The sequence below is a fragment of the Euprymna scolopes genome, chromosome 14, assembly GCF_053919585.1.
Source record: "Euprymna scolopes isolate OS-2025 chromosome 14, ASM5391958v1, whole genome shotgun sequence".
In the NCBI taxonomy this organism is placed as follows: Eukaryota; Metazoa; Mollusca; class Cephalopoda; order Sepiida; family Sepiolidae; genus Euprymna; species Euprymna scolopes.
The window spans coordinates 86,568,033-86,584,025 of NC_136495.1; the positions used below are offsets into that span (position 1 = coordinate 86,568,033).

The 15,993-nt window shown below is 35.8% G+C and overlaps 2 protein-coding genes across 2 annotated transcripts in view; both read right to left on the reverse strand.

Annotated features, from left to right (window-relative positions):
- Nucleotides 1–4,294, reverse strand: part of LOC145293145 (NADH-cytochrome b5 reductase 3-like) — a 128,558-nt gene extending 124,264 nt beyond the window's left edge. The window contains exon 1 of the mRNA XM_080139567.1: nt 4,028–4,294. Coding sequence (XP_079995693.1) covers nt 4,028–4,063 — 36 coding nt within the window. The 5' untranslated portion in view covers nt 4,064–4,294. The remainder of the gene's footprint in view (nt 1–4,027) is intronic.
- A 10,788-nt stretch (nt 4,295–15,082) lies between these two features.
- On the reverse strand, nt 15,083–15,592 carry LOC145292768 (uncharacterized). The gene has a single exon (XM_080138806.1). It carries the CDS (start codon nt 15,590–15,592, stop codon nt 15,083–15,085), a length of 510 nt encoding a protein of 169 aa, XP_079994932.1.
- Nucleotides 15,593–15,993: the final 401 nt, after the last annotated feature.

A 15,993-nucleotide genomic window follows, 5' to 3' on the forward strand; every position in this document is an offset into this window, starting at 1 on the left:
ACAAAAAAAAAACATTGTTACTGTTTAATAACGTTTTGTTAAAAACAAACAAACAAAAAAAAACATTGAAGTGTTTATTACTGTTGCTTACCCCCCCCCCAAAAAAAAGCTATCGGAAAACGGAAAACAAAATGAACCAAAAAAAAAAAATATATATTCAACAAAATAAATTTATTTTACTTTAAAAAAACTTACGGTAAGTGTTTGTGATTTATTTTATCCAAATTTTTTGTATTAATTTTATCCATTTTGTTGTGTGTGTGTGTAATATCTTTTCCTTGTAATGTTGTTGCTATTCACATACTTTTAGCGTTCTTCTTGCACCGTAGCTCCGAATTCTCGGCTTTCGTCGGCGTTAACGCCGAAAGCGTTCGTCAACGCTCGGCTAAGATCGTGAAATCGGTGGGTAAAATACTGCAGGAGTACCTTTTATTCTTAACCAAAAAGACATTTGGTACTAGTGAAGTTTCGCCAACGCGAGAAATTTACTTTAAACTTTAAATATATTCTTCATTAAATTGTTAGGTGAAAATGGTCCGTCACACTCGTGGCAAAACTACACAAGTACCAAAACGTGATGTTTTTGTTCTAATTTATTTGTCATATTTAAGAAAGGGCCAACGTTTCTTTTTATTAACGTAAGTAGATAAATAAAATAAAAATGTTTTGGTTTTTCTTTCCGCACCACGTAACAATTCGTTGTTCATTCACGTATGTAAAATCAAAACAAATACACATATGCCCACTAACTTCTGGTCACGTGTCAGAGGGAGCGTTAATTACTTGTCATACGCAGGTCGTCCACCATGTTTTTTTAGCAATATTTGAAAAGTGGCAGGATTGTTAACCTCCGCCAAGAAAACATAAATTAATCCGAAAAGCGCAAAGTTCAAGCAAAAAATAAATAAATAAAAAAGGCCAGTTGTCAATTTGATCTCATATATATATATATATATATATATATATATATATATATATATATATATATATATATCATAATCATCACATATTAGATACTCATCGTTAGTCATTTAGACGAGACATACACATTTAAATCATGATGTTCTCTAGTTCAGATGGGTGCAGTCAGTAAATAAACTTTTAACTCAAAATGACCCCTAATGTATAACATACGGCACAGAAAAGAAACATTTATAATGCGTAAACAGCTTTATTTTCTCATATAACCACCATACGCTCTCAGAGGATTTTTACCGATAATTCTGATATGGCCGACCAGACTGGTGACGGGTGATCATAAAAAAAAGTCAGATCGAGCGTACCGAAAACCGAAATGAGATCAAATTGACAATTGGCATTTTTTTTTTTTTTTTTTGGCTTGAACTTTGCGCTTTTCAGATTAATTTGTTATGTTTTATTTTCTTGGATAATTTTTTTTTGGCCGTGTTTTTTTTTTTTTTTTTTTTTGCCCGTTTTTTTTTTGGGGGGGGGGAGTTCTTGAATAAAAAAAAATAACTCGACTGTTTTTTATTCAAACGTAAATAAAATTCAATTTCGATTTGGCTTGAAGTTTAGTTTTTTTTTTTTATAAATGTGAAATGCAAAATAATTAAAACAACTTATTTTTACTTATGTAGAATAAAAAAAATAATTTTAAGTTAACTTTTTAAATACAATGTGTTTTTGATTTAAAATGAAAAATAATTTAGCAACCGAAACGGAAAACGAACCGACGAGAAAGTTCTCAGTATTCTTGGAAATTGTACCTCACAGCAACAAGCTATGGAACACACTGTAAGTGTTTTGTATGATGAAGATTTCGTGCGCAATGAACAAATTACATTAGTTCAACTCAGTTTAATGCTGGCTGACAATTTTGAGACCATTAAATGGTGTGCCAAACGGCATTTATTAGCGAATTCCTTCATGTGCGAAATATACCAGTCTCAATGCGTGCTGAGGGTCTGACCCGTTATTCACAATCCACTGATGGAGATGGATGGATGGAGATGCAGAAATGACGGATTTCGCCGCACAGTAAGGAAAAACTCGTTGAGAAAAGCAAGTTTCCCTTAAGAACAATTCTTATCATAATATATATGTGGAGTAAAGATTTTCCGCAACTAACAATAGCAGAAGAAAGTGGTGCCACCAGAAACACAGTTTGCGACTGGGCAAATTTCCTGAGGGAAATTTGTACTCAATATATAGAGCAGAACCCTATCCAATTGGGGGGGGGGATGAAAATTGGGACCCCAAAGAGGTTGAAATCGACGAAAGTCATTTTTATCCTCGGAAATATCACAGAGGGGCTTTTAGAGCAAGTCCATTGGGTGTTTACTGTTTGGCGCCGTTGAACGCGGATCTGGCCAGTGAGTGCAGTGAGTGCACCCACTGCAGTCAGTGCCGTTTGGTGGAAGTGCCAGACAGAAAGAGGGAGACACTGATTCCACTAATCCGACAGTGGATTCTGCCAGGCACACGAATAATAAGCGATGGATGGAGTGCCTATGCTGGTATAGGCGATATAGACTTTGGCATCTATAGCCATGATGTGGTTTGTCCACGAAAGGAATTTCGTTGACCCGAACGAACGACGCCACAACACACACGCAATTAATTGAAAACACTTGGATGCGGGCAAAACGTAAATTGCGCCGTCAATACGGAACTTCGGGGAATTTGTTTCGTTCCTGTCTTGATGAATTTATGTGGAGAGAGCGAGTGGGAACCAATAAATTCGGCGAAATCCTTTGCTGCATCGCGTACATTTATTCTACATAAAAAAAAACATTGAAAAACAAACAAATTTAAAAAACATTTGAAAAATAATAATTAAAAAAAAAACATTTGAAAAAAAAATAATTAAAATTAATTAATTATAATTATTTTCCATATTTTCTTTTGTTATTGTTGTTGTTGCATTTATTCTACCTAAGTAGAAAATAAAATAAACTTTAAATTGTTTCTTTTAGAATTTCCGAGTTGTCAATTTGGTCTCATTTCGTTTTCCGGTACGCTCGATCTGACTTTTTGATCACCCGTCTGGTCGGCCATATCAGAGAATTATCGTTAGTTATTTAGACGAGACATACACATTTAAATCATGATTTTCTCTAGTCCAGATGAGTGCAGTAAATAAACTTTTAACTCGAAATGACCCCTAATGTACTAATGTATAACGTAAAGACACAGAAAAGAAACATTTATAATGCGTACACAGCTTTATTTTCTCATAGAACCACCGACCGCTTTCAATGGATTTTACCGGCGAATCTTCAACATTCTCTCATTGGCCTCATTTTTTTTTAATTTAAAAAAAAAATTAAAAAAATAAAATAAAAAAAAAAATCACGGAAATTTTCAAATGTGTTTTTGGGGGTTTGTATTACTGTACACAGATTCGAAAAAGTTGTCAAAAAAAAACAAATATATAACAAATAAATGTTATCAAAGGCAAGATAAGTTACTTTTCTACCAAACTGGATATATTTTTCGTGTTTTTATTCAATGTAACATGTTTATTCAGCTCGAAAAACATAGTGTTTACCGATGGAGTCTGATTCTCTCTTTAACACTGTAAGTTTGGGAAAAGATGTTATAAATAAAAAACCGGATAAAATACTGTTAAAAACTCGCTCAATACATGTTACCGTGACATAGGTTGACATATTCGGCGGGTTTTTTTATAGTATTTTGTATAGTTTTTTATTTATAACACCTTTTTCCAAACTTACGGTGTTAAAGAGGGTGTGGGACGCCATCTTGAATTTTCGAATACATCGGTAAACACTATGTTTTTCGAGCTGAATAAATATGTTACATTGAATAAAAACACAAAAAATATATCCAGTTAGGCAGAAAAGTAACTTATCTTGCCTTTGATAACATTTATTTGTTATATATTTGTTTTTTGACAACTTTTTCGAATCTATGTGTAGTAATGCAAACCCGGAAATTATTTTTAGAAGTTATGTTGATTATTTATATTGAAATCAATAGTAGAAATCGATTAACTGCTTATATTTTTATTATTCAATCAGAATGAATAAATTGGATTACTTACAAAGTCGTTTGCGTTAAGAGGCATCTTCTCCGTCATACGTAAAGTGAAAATCACTTGGTTACGTCTACCTTCGTATTTTTCAAATTCATATTTGTTTATTATTTACAAAACATTAATATTCATTTATTTAAAAATTTTCATTTTATTTTTTTTGCAACCAAATATTGTTGAACAACTAAATATTCTTCCAGATAGCTATTATTTATTCATACGAAAAAGTGAATGCAAAGTTTTGTAACTTTGTACTTCTTTACGTAATTTGTGTGTGTGTAGCCGCAGGAAGTGGTCGAAAAGAATCCAAGTTGTAATTGTTTCCTATTATTTTGATAGAACTCTACATAAGCCTTTGTTTAACAATTATGTGCTCACACAATCAAAGCAAACGTGTCAAATGATCACACTGTTAGCAACTTGCTGAAATTCCACCTTAACATTTTCCTCAAAATTGTAACATTTATAAGTTTTCTGATATGATGAAAACGAATATCGCATTTAAATCTTCGGTACCTAAAAAAATGAAAATATTGTAAAAAAAAAAAAATATGGTCAATGCCAAGTTTCTTTCCAACTCCCCTCCCAAACTTTCAAATGACATTTTTATAGGTGCTGAAAACGAATATCACATTTAAATTTTGGGCAGAGAAGTAGTTTTAATCGTATGAAGAAATTACTTTTTTAAAAAGTGGGGGATCACTTTCCTATGTAAATTTAACGTAAAATGAGCACCCACGTTTTGGCCAAGTAATTTCTTCATCACCCCTGAAAACCGGCGCTGTTTTTTTTTTGTTTTTTTACTAAGAGATTCGTTCATTTTTTCATATCATAATTTAGGACACTAATTATACTGTCAGTAAGTTTACAAAAACATACTTTTGTTTTTCGTTCTTTTTTCATTATAGTTGTTAACAGGTGCTATGCTACTGCTCTTGCAGTTTAATATTTCACAAAAATTCTGTTTACATTAGGGGGCGTGGAGGGGCGGGTGGTGTTTTGTGGTGGCCGCGTAAATATGGGACGGAAATTTAAATTTCGTTCCGTTTTAATCTTTTTTTATTATTGTGCCCCTCCCCCTAAAACGAAAGTAATCGAAAGAATAACATTCGGCAATCGTACAACAAAAGATTTTTTTATATAAAAAATCAAAAAACAAAATTTGATTTTTAAACGAAAAAATTCAATTTAGTAAAACTTTTTCGTATTTTTTTTTTTTTTTTTTTTTTTTTTTTTACATAAGTCCAACTTAGTTCACATTGGAAATGTCGAATTTTATAGGTTTGCGGTGGGTACGTTGACTACAAATAAACATCCCCATGTTAAGAACTGATAGGAATTATTGGGTTTGTATTACTGTACACATAGATTCGAAAAAGTTGTCAAAAAACAAATATATAACAAATTAATGTTATCAAAGGCAAGATAAGTTACTTTTCTACCAAACTGGATATATTTTTTGTGTTTTTATTCAATGTAACATATTTATTCAGCTCGAAAAACATGCAGTGTTTACCGATGCATTGGACAATTCAAAATGGCTGCCGACTCTCTCTTACACACGGTAAGTTCGAGAAAAGGTGTTATAAATAATAGACTAGACAAAATACTATTAAAAAAACATCGAATATATGTCAACTTATGTCACGGTAATATATATTGAGCGAATTTCTAACAGTATTTTGTCTAGTTTATTATTTATAACACCTTTTCTCGAACTTACCGTGTTTAAGAGAGAGTTGGCCGCCATTTTGAATTGTCCAATACATATCGGTAAACACTGCATGTTTTTCGAGCTGAATAAATATGTTACATTGAATAAAAACACAAAAAATATATCCAGTTTGGTAGAAAAGTAACTTATCTTGCCTTTGATAACATTTATTTGTTATATATTTGTTTTTTGACAACTTTTTCGAATCTATGTGTACAGTAATACAAACCCGAATTATTTTATGTCAAGATGGGAATTTTATCTAACATGTTCGATGCTCTCTGTTGAAGGCAAGAAATGAGACAATTACAAAACAACAAACCCTACCTGTAAAATTCAAGACAAACTTTATTGGTACACAGGATATTGTTGCAAAATAGTGCTTCCATCTTGCGTCCAACATTGAAGCTGGTAGTTTGCTTCAATTAAGCGGAAGCGGTAATTTTAAGTCCTTTTGCAATACGCATGCTGTTGTATTCTGTTGCAGGGAAGGATGAATTTAGTCATATTCCATAGGACCTCATGGCCCTAAAATCAAAAACAATGCAACAGGCTGCATACCGAAGATGAAAATTTCACAATAAGAAAAGTTTGTAATGCGGTTGTAGACATTCTGTAGGCTTTTACAAATATGCTCTATACTTCATTCACGACTGAGATCTGAAGCATAGAAGGCACTAATGTTAGCGCCCAAGTCTCCTTCCTAGAATAAAAATGAATTCTTCCTCCTTCACTGGTCTGGAATGAACTGAAGAATCTGAAAAGGAAATAGAAATTGGAGCCAAAGGCATGTAACATGTCTGGTTAAATTTGACCAATCAAATTGATCGATACAATAGCAGTTAGGGCTTGTATTATGGCTCAAAAATTTCTTACACATTACCGAGACTGAAAGGAAAAAGTAATGGTTAATCATTACTTTTTTTTTTATTATAACCATGAAATTTCAAATGACTTTTTGTTTATTATAACCATGAAATTTCAAATGACTTTTTTTTTTATTATAACCATGAAATTTCAAATGACTTTTTGTTTATTATAACCATGAAATTTCAAATGACTTTTTTTTTTATTATAACCATGAAATTTCAAATAACTTTTTTTTATTATAACCATGAAATTTCAAATGACGTTTTTTTTTATTATAACCATGAAATTTCAAATGACTTTTTTTTTTATTATAACCATGAAATTTCAAATGACTTTTTTTTTATTATAACCATGAAATTTCAAATGACTTTTTTTTTATTATAACCATGAAATTTCAAATGACTTTTTTTTTATTATAACCATGAAATTTCAAATGACATTTTTTTTATTATAACCATGAAATTTCAAATGACTTTTTTTTTATTATAACCATGAAATTTCAAATGACTTTTTTTTTTATTATAACCATGAAATTTCAAATGGCTTTTTTTTATTATAACCATGAAATTTCAAATGACTTTTTTTTATTATAACCATGAAATTTCAAATGGAGTAAGGACTATTCTGACAGAACTTGCTTGTTGCTTGAAGGTAAACAATATCAATTGAATATGTGTGTTTGAGGGTAAATAATATTATCAAATGTGCTGCTCTTGTCAGCTACTATTATTATTAACAACGATAATACAAGTGATATTAATTACATATAAGGGAAGGTGACTTATCATTAAGTTAACTGATAACCAACTAACTGATTAAAGTAATACTTTATTCTTACAATTAGGACATAACCATTCTCCCTCAGTGTCCCTTAGTTTGACTCTGACACAACTGAAGTGATATCACTTATCACAAGAATCACAACACACTATAGGGGAATGTCCATCATTGGCAATGGAACAAACTGGACAGAGGAATGGACCACCCTCCTCCATAATTTCTGCAGATTCCTGTTCATCCCTAATTTCCAGGGGAACCAGATGTTTTAATGAATGTACCTGCTCTATCCGTTCTTCAAGACCGAGGTGAAGTGAGCCTTATTATCATTACCGTTGATAATTTTAATAACTTTACCTAGGCTCCATTGCTGTCTAGGTGTATTAGAGGTTTTGATTAACACAATCTCACCCACTGAAATTTTGGAGAATTAATGTCCTCAACGTTGGTGTTAACTTCTCGCAACGACAAAAGGTAGTCGTTATTCCAAATATTCATGAATTTGTCAATGTATTCATCCCTCATTTGAAGTGAATGTATTAGACTAGTTCTATGTGGTGAATCAGGCCACAGTTCCTCCAATCCATAGTTGTTAATAAACAAGCGAGAGTGATAACCTGTTTGTACAAAATGGTTTGGGGTCAGAATATCAAGACCCCCATCCGAGGAATACATATAAGTGAGAGGCCGATCATTTATGGCCTTCTCCACACCAGAAAAGGTGTTTAGAAACCCAAAATAGTCGAATTTCTTCTTGCCCGTTAACTTCCTTAAACATTGACAGTTCTGATAAATCTCTCCTAAGCACCCCCTTGCCAAGCAGAATAAAGGGAAATAGTCAAGTGTTTGATAGAGGTAGACTTAAAATGTTGCTTAAAATCATCCGAGACAAAAATATCAGATAATAGTATTCCGGATGCTAAAAATGACTTAGCGTTTAAATAAACATGAGTGGGAACGCCGAATGAATTGGTGAACCTAATAAAAGTCAGCAATGAACGAACATGTGCTCATGTCGCACATGAATTCCATATGCACGGCACGTAAGCTCATGCAAGTAAAAAGCAGGATGTACATCTTAACATTTTCGTTATTACTTTTTACGAAAAAATGCCCAGTGAAATCTACTCCCACTTGCTTGAATGGATAGATGAAGTTTACTCGATGAGAAAGTAATTGAGACCGCGAGGGAGCCTTGCAGGGCAACGCATTAATTTTCCTGCATGTAACACAACTGCGTAAAACTTTTTTAACCGCTTGTCTCCTCTGAGGGATCCAAAATCTGCTCAACCTCAATTTGCTTAAGGTCGAACTGATCCCCATATGACAGCAAGTCAGGTGAGCCTCACTGATGACCAACTTGGTCAAATAATGTTTTTTCCCCAATAGGATAGGGAATTTAAACTCAAGCGAGGTAATGTCGGACTTATGGATCCTCCCACTAGTCCATAATAAACTGTCCTTATCCAAAAACAACCCCAAGGCAGACAATCTTGGGGGCACTTCTTTATTCGAAGGTTGTATCAAATAAGGCTTTGGATTGCATTTTTTTAGGAGCAATAATTTGGCTCTAAGAAATGTATCAGATTTACGGTGACGTAACATATCTCCAAATTTATGACTTTCTCCAAGATGCCTTGGAAAGGGTAGAAAATCTTGTTATATTTAAAGGAAAGGAGTTCACTTCTGAATTATCTTTGTTAGAGAACATACAGGATACAGTTTTTTGGTTTTTTTTTACATGGGAGTCACCACTTATCAAGGCCCCAGAAGCCACTCGAGGATAAGGGTTATTGTGTGTGCAGTAATCAATGGGATAATATCATAGTAATCGTTAGTAATGGAGATTTGATAAAGTGTCTTACTTAAGAGGGCGGTTTATCAGGAATTTGTTTATGTTGGACTTGAAGACATCCAAGTTGTAGTCAGGTGGGAAACAGGCAAACGGAAGAGAGTACCACAGGCGTGCACTTCTAAGAAAGAAGCTTTGTTCATGGAATCTATGTTTTGATTTAGGCACAGATGAAGAGTGGGGAAAATTATTGACAGTGGTTTCAGCTAGACGGGTGTTTTTCGTGAAAGATTGGCGAGTGGGGACCAGAGATTGGAGCTCAGACGAGCACCTGCCATGGAAATAACGATAAAACATAGACAGGCTCGCAATGTCTCTTCTGTGGGAGAGAGGTTGCAGGGAAGAGAAAAGAACATTCCCCACTAAGCCACAAAGTCTATTTTGTACTCTGTCAAGGCAGGATAGGTTGTTTTTAGCAGCTCCTTCCCAGATATGGCAGCAGTATTCCATCCTTGGACGTACTTGGCTTTTATATAGATAGAGAATTGCATCAGCAGTTAGATATCTTCTGGAGCGGTAGAAGGATCCTACCATTTTTCCAGCGATTTTGGCAACAGACTTGTTCCATTTCAGATCAGGAGTAAAGGTCAATCCCAAAAGCTTGTCAAAACATGGAGCCTCCCCAAGATGAGAGCCATCCATTTCAATTGATGCCAGATGGGGATCAGACCGTTGATGATGTAAAGATAGGAGCTTGATTTTAGATGCATTAAAAGTAACCAGCCACCTCTTCCCCCATTGTACCATGCACTCAAGATCAGAGGAGAGAGAATCAGAGAGAACTTTGTCATTTATGACCTTTAATGTGTTGCCATAGATGGTCGTGTCATCAGCATTAGTAAGTGTTAAGTATGTGTTTTGGGAGATCATTGATGTAAATCAGGAAGAGAGTTGTGCCCAGGATGGACCCTTGAGGGACTCTAGCATTAATACTGTGGGCCTCTGATTTCTGCCCATCAACCACTACTCTTATGAACCTATCAGAGAGAAATGATTTAATAATTGGGAAAACATTTCCAGTTATACCGTAGCTGGAAATCTTGTGAAGTAGGCCTTTATGCCATATCTTATCGAAGGCCTTTGATATGTCAAGAGCAATTGCCCCAGAAGGTAAGCCTTTGTTAAGAGATTCACTAATCCTATGAGATATAACTGTCAGCACATCTGCTGTAGATCTAGCAGAACGGAAACCATATTGCATGTCACTAAGAAGGTTATTTCTGCTGAGGTGGTTGACTACTTTATTTAATATGGATTCCAACAACTTACTCATGACACACAGGAGATTTATTGGTCTGTACTGAGGGAGAGATGACACCTGAATTCTTAAACACAGGGCATACTGATGAGATTTTCCAGGGTGTTGGAAAGCACTTCTTAAGGCAACGCTTAAACAGTTTTGTAAGTATGGGGACAAGTTCTGGTTGAAGCTTTTTTAACACTATAATTGGAATGCCGTCAGGGCCAGTTGCTTTACTGGAATCAAGGTTCTTGATTAGCTTGGCGACCTTATGCACAGATATTTGGATGTTGCATAGCGTGTTGTCTGTTATAGGAGGAAATATAGGGAGTTAATGGCCTTGGTTGCATAGGGTAGAATTAGCAGCAAAGTTCTTTGCAAATAGTTTTGCTTTGTCTGATGCTGACGAGATGACCTCAGGTCCATTGATGATAAGTAACCCAGCACCTTTTTCGGGGTTGGAAAAGGAGTAGAGATTGAGTTGTCTTCCACCATCTTGCTTTACAACTGTGAACTATTAGAATTGCAAGTTTGAAGTTTGAAACCTTCTCCCTCCAGCCTGGATCGCACAGTGCTATAAACGTTAAGAAGTGCATTTTGATCAGAATTGGTATAGACTATGTAAAAGTGATTGGATATAATCTGAGAAGCCAAATCACCTACATAATGGTCAGCGTGGAATTCAAGAATGAAGCTTAATATGAAGGGGCTTGCATTAAACGTGAATATTATTGTGTTATATTTGAAGGCACACAACTCGCAGTTTACCTTCAGAAAAAGACAAAACCTATTCTTATCCTCCTCAGACTTCAGGAAGATCTGCAAAAAGGTCTTGCGAATATCACCCAGTAGAACGTAATCATTTTTTCAGAAACCTAACAACAAATCCAAGAGCTAGGCTGTCAAATTGGTCTCTGAATAAGCAGCATCGTTGATAGAGGTGCCTTTCCATTTTTTCAATGAGCAATTGAAGACGAGACGGATTTTAGTGGTTACCCCTATCCCTTCCTTAATTACTGGACGGAGAGGTATCCAACATAATTATTATAATCTTTCGGAGGGACTGAAAATGATTGAATAATTCCTCAGTCTTCATATTTCCTGAAGAACTGAAGGTAATCGTCATATAATCCCTTTTTTTTTTTCTAAGAAATTTGCTACTCTCTCCATAACCTTTAGAGAGATAACAAAATTCGAATTGACTTGAGACTGTTTCTCATAATTGCAAAGTAGATCTATATAATACTTGTATTTCAGTATGATAAACTTCTAGAAGTTTTTTTATCATTTCTTCATCATAAGAAGATAACTTACTACTCTCATCAGTCCCTATAGAATCAAGGGAGAAAAATTTCTCTATTCCTTGTTCAACTGAAGATTCAAAGAAACATTGGTGAAGTGCGTCCTCGTACCTCAAAATGGGATTCAAAACACTGTCAATTAAATAAGACTGACAAGAAGGTAAAGAATTCACGGTCTTATCGAAGGGAGATAACTCCTCCCTCACAGAATTCTTGGACAAAAATCTATGTCCTTCCTCAAAGGGTATGATATATTTAGAATTTTCCGAACACTACCACCAAGGCATTCAACAACACGAAAATTCTTAATCAGTTGGATCAGGTCTAACCCAATGATGCCATTAATATCACAGTGGTTTAATTGTTGATAACTAGGAAAAAAATGGAAACCTTTATTGGTCAGATTAGTAGTAATCTCATCAAAATTGTCTACCTTGAATTTCAACTTCAAATCGTTTGAAAATAAGGCAGAGAAAGGAAAGTACTGGAAAAATGCAACTCCCAAATTCTGACAATGTTGTCCGTGCCACAAATGCTTTTGGACACATAATTGAAAAATGACTTTTCAGACCACAACTGTTGCAAGGGTAAGGAAAACCTTTAACTCCTTTGCAATTGGTATCTAAGTGTTCGCCTAAATACCTAGTACACAGGTTAAGATTCGTTTGAGACTTATCTTCAAAGGTTTTAAAATTACAAGTCTTTAATATGGTGATCAGTAGATTTGTATAACTTGCAATTTCTATTAACTCTGTCATTGCTATTAAACGCTCTGAACGTATTTAGATCCTTCTTTGCATTAAGGAATTTGGCGTTAGGACGATCTGCCATCTTGGTTTTCTCTCCAAGGAAAGAAGAAGAGAAGAAAGGAGATTTTGACGGGTAATGTTTCCGCCTAGAAATTTCCACAGGGGCCGCCATTAAAAAGTCTAAAACGTCAAAACTGAGACAAGATAGCCGAAAGATTTGGAAAACATTCGTTATTCTGATTCATAATTTCTCTGCAGACTACATTGTGGAATTTGCTAAACAAAATGTGAGCAAAAATATCTCCAGACGTCGCATTATATGAGAAAAAATCTGTTCCGAAGGACTTGTTCAATTCGGATAACTCTGACTTCACATGTTCAAGATATGTTTTTAATTTCTTTAGGGAACGAATGTGTTCACCACGAGGTATAATCTCTTGAAAAACTTGATTTTTGATTAAAGAAGGATTCAAAATTTATTCTTTAAACAGGCTAATGCCTAATCGTAGTTTGCATCAGTAGAATCATACCCAAAAATTAGTTTGAAAGCCTTGCCTAATAATTTGGTCTTTAGGAAAAGTAACTTATCTCGAATTATCTGCTGATAAGGCTCCACTGAAGTTCGGACATTCAAGATCCAGTCTAACTGGAAGACATGATAAAGTCAAGAAGATCTCTTCTGCGATTAGAAAATTTTGTCAATTTCTCCCGGATTTCACAAACAAATTGTGCCGAATCCTGGCACAATCCTAACCTTTCTTCCACACAGGATTTTTAAATCAGTTGGTCAAATAAATCATTTAGTTCATCCAACCATTTATTAAAATCAGTCATACTCGATTCTACACAAGTCGAGGATGAATTCTCCAACTATTCCAAAGTGCCAGAAATATGGAGCTTTTTCGCTTTTATTTTGTTGAGTAATTCGTTAGAAGTCATGTTGAACTATAATTGACACAGGAAGGCTGCTTGAAATGGCAGGACTGATCTGTCGACATCAAATTTTTTCAAGTAATTGAAAGGAATCCCAAGAGAAAATTGACTATATGAAATTAATACGAACTTCAAAGGGAACGTGAACAATTTCACATCTAAAATTGATATAACTATTATTTCACAAAATAAATAAAATCAAGCAAATATATACGAACAGGCGATCTTTAGAAACGATAGCAAAAAAATAGAATAGCAGACAGACAAGCACATTAATGATTAATAGAATAACGTAAAGAAATAATTTTATCAAAGAACTACTATCATTTAGCATAAAAAATATTCAAACTCATACAATGTGCAAAAATTCAGTTAGCAATGAATTCATTTTAATATTCATTAAAACATTCATGTATTACCAATGAAGTAATTAAATTTACTAGTGGTCACCATGTGCTTAAAAAAAACCTTTTCACACTCAGTCTGAGAGCACATTTAAAATCCAATAGTTACCATGGGGTGAAATTTTCATATTAAATAAATGACAGTTTTTTTTTTTTAAACAATTCAGACAATTAATATTTTATGATAATTGAGACAGAAAGAATTACAACGTAAATCTTCAGAATTCAAAAGAAATTCTGAAGATTTTAAACTGACTTTAAAAATTCTCAAATCTTCATTTATCAAAGGATTTTAAATTTTATAAGTTTTTTTTTCTTCTTTTTGTTATGAATCAATTTATAAGTTATAAAAAAACAATAATTTCTTCCAACTTAAATACAAGGTAAGAATTTCAAATAGTGAATAAAATTTTGTTTATATATAATCACTTATTTGTATTATTTAGCAATATTTTCAATATTTTGCATTAATTTGCAATTACGAATTACAAATAGAGAATATTTTGCGATTAGTGCAAGTCCAATGTAAACCAATTCAAAGTCCAAAATGCAAGTCCAATTTAAACCAATTCAAAGTCCAATGTGCAAGGGACAGGAAAGCAGTTCGATCAGTACACACATGACATGGAGACATGCCACCAACACGATCCAGCGTAAACAATTACCAACCGGCCGTTCTTTCCTCCCGCCTTGCCTTCCAAAACAACCTGAATTTATAGTTGTCGAAGACCAACTGATTTGCATCTATGCACAAGATTTTGCGAGAGTTTCCGAGATCATACCATTACAAAACGCCGTCGGCGCCATCTTGGAATTCTTTTCTTATCCTAGCTTCGCAGTGATGACAAAGCACACACGCACACCTAGGTCGTTTGGACGGTAAGCCCTCATTTTCACAGCTTTTGCCACACTCCTCCCTGATATCATTATCACAGAGGGGGCAGGGTGGCGGCGACCTCCTTCTTCGGGTGCTTCTACGGAGGGGCAGACAGGGAGCCTCATCTTCAGTTGAGCTCCCGTCCGCGGTCTGGGGATCAGTGAACCGGAGGCTGCTAATTTCAGTGCTGTTGTCGTCCAATGAAGCCGGCGTATACCAGAATGATGTTTCACTGATCATGGAACTCGTTTCACTTTCGTCACCGAGTGGCGGCTGCACCTGTGATGCCGATCGCAGGTCCCTGACGTGTCAGGGCACCCCATCAATCCGCACGGCTTGCGGGCTGATCACCTCAGTAACATGCCCGGTTCCATAGCACGTGGTGCATTTGCCACGGGGTTCTTAACCCAGACGACGTCTCCCACTTTGATACTATCTCGTGTCACCTCTGGCTTGGGTAGAGGGCTGGCCTCTAACCCTTTCACCCTGACATGGTACCGGTGCAGCGCCTCAGCCGGTGCAGTAGAAGGCGAGACATCGTCCTTAGGGGTGACGTTGTACCAATATAGCGCTTCAGGCACTGTACACCCCTTCCTAACTGCAATGGTCTTGATGGCCCGGTGGTTCCATTCCACGATCCCGTTCCCGCTAGGCACATGGGCGCACCGAAATCGTAGTCGTACACCCCAGCCGTCTGTGAACTGCCCACTAGCAAAAGTGGTGCTGTTGTCGGTCAGTATTTCGGAAGGAGGGCCACGCTCAAGGAAGACACTTTCCAGTTCCTGGACAACGGCGGCCGCGTCCTGTCGGCGAAGTGGCTGCCACAACGCAAACCTAGACGATCTACAGTCAATCATCGTCAAAAAATCCCCGCCGTTGTGGTGGATCACCTCCACCGCGAGCCTGTCCCAATTGTTCTTTACGCTCAGTTTTCCCTTCTTCCACCGGGCAGGCGCTGGATCGATCGACTTGCAGGTTTCACAACTCCTCACCACTGATTCTACCTCCTTCCTTGACACACAGGGGTCGACCAGTCTAGCGAAGTAGAGAGTTCAGTTTACACCAGGGTGCTCACTCTGGCAATGGACGTCAGCAACATGGTCTGGTTTGAATCGACGCCCCACCGCGGCGCAGTTCACAGGTGCCGGTTCTTCCATTTCTTTCGGCAGGTCCAGCCAACGGCGTGGCACTCTGGTCAGCCGATCTGCATGATTCTGACAGGACTGTACTAGCGTCACATCCACGATGGTTTCGGTTA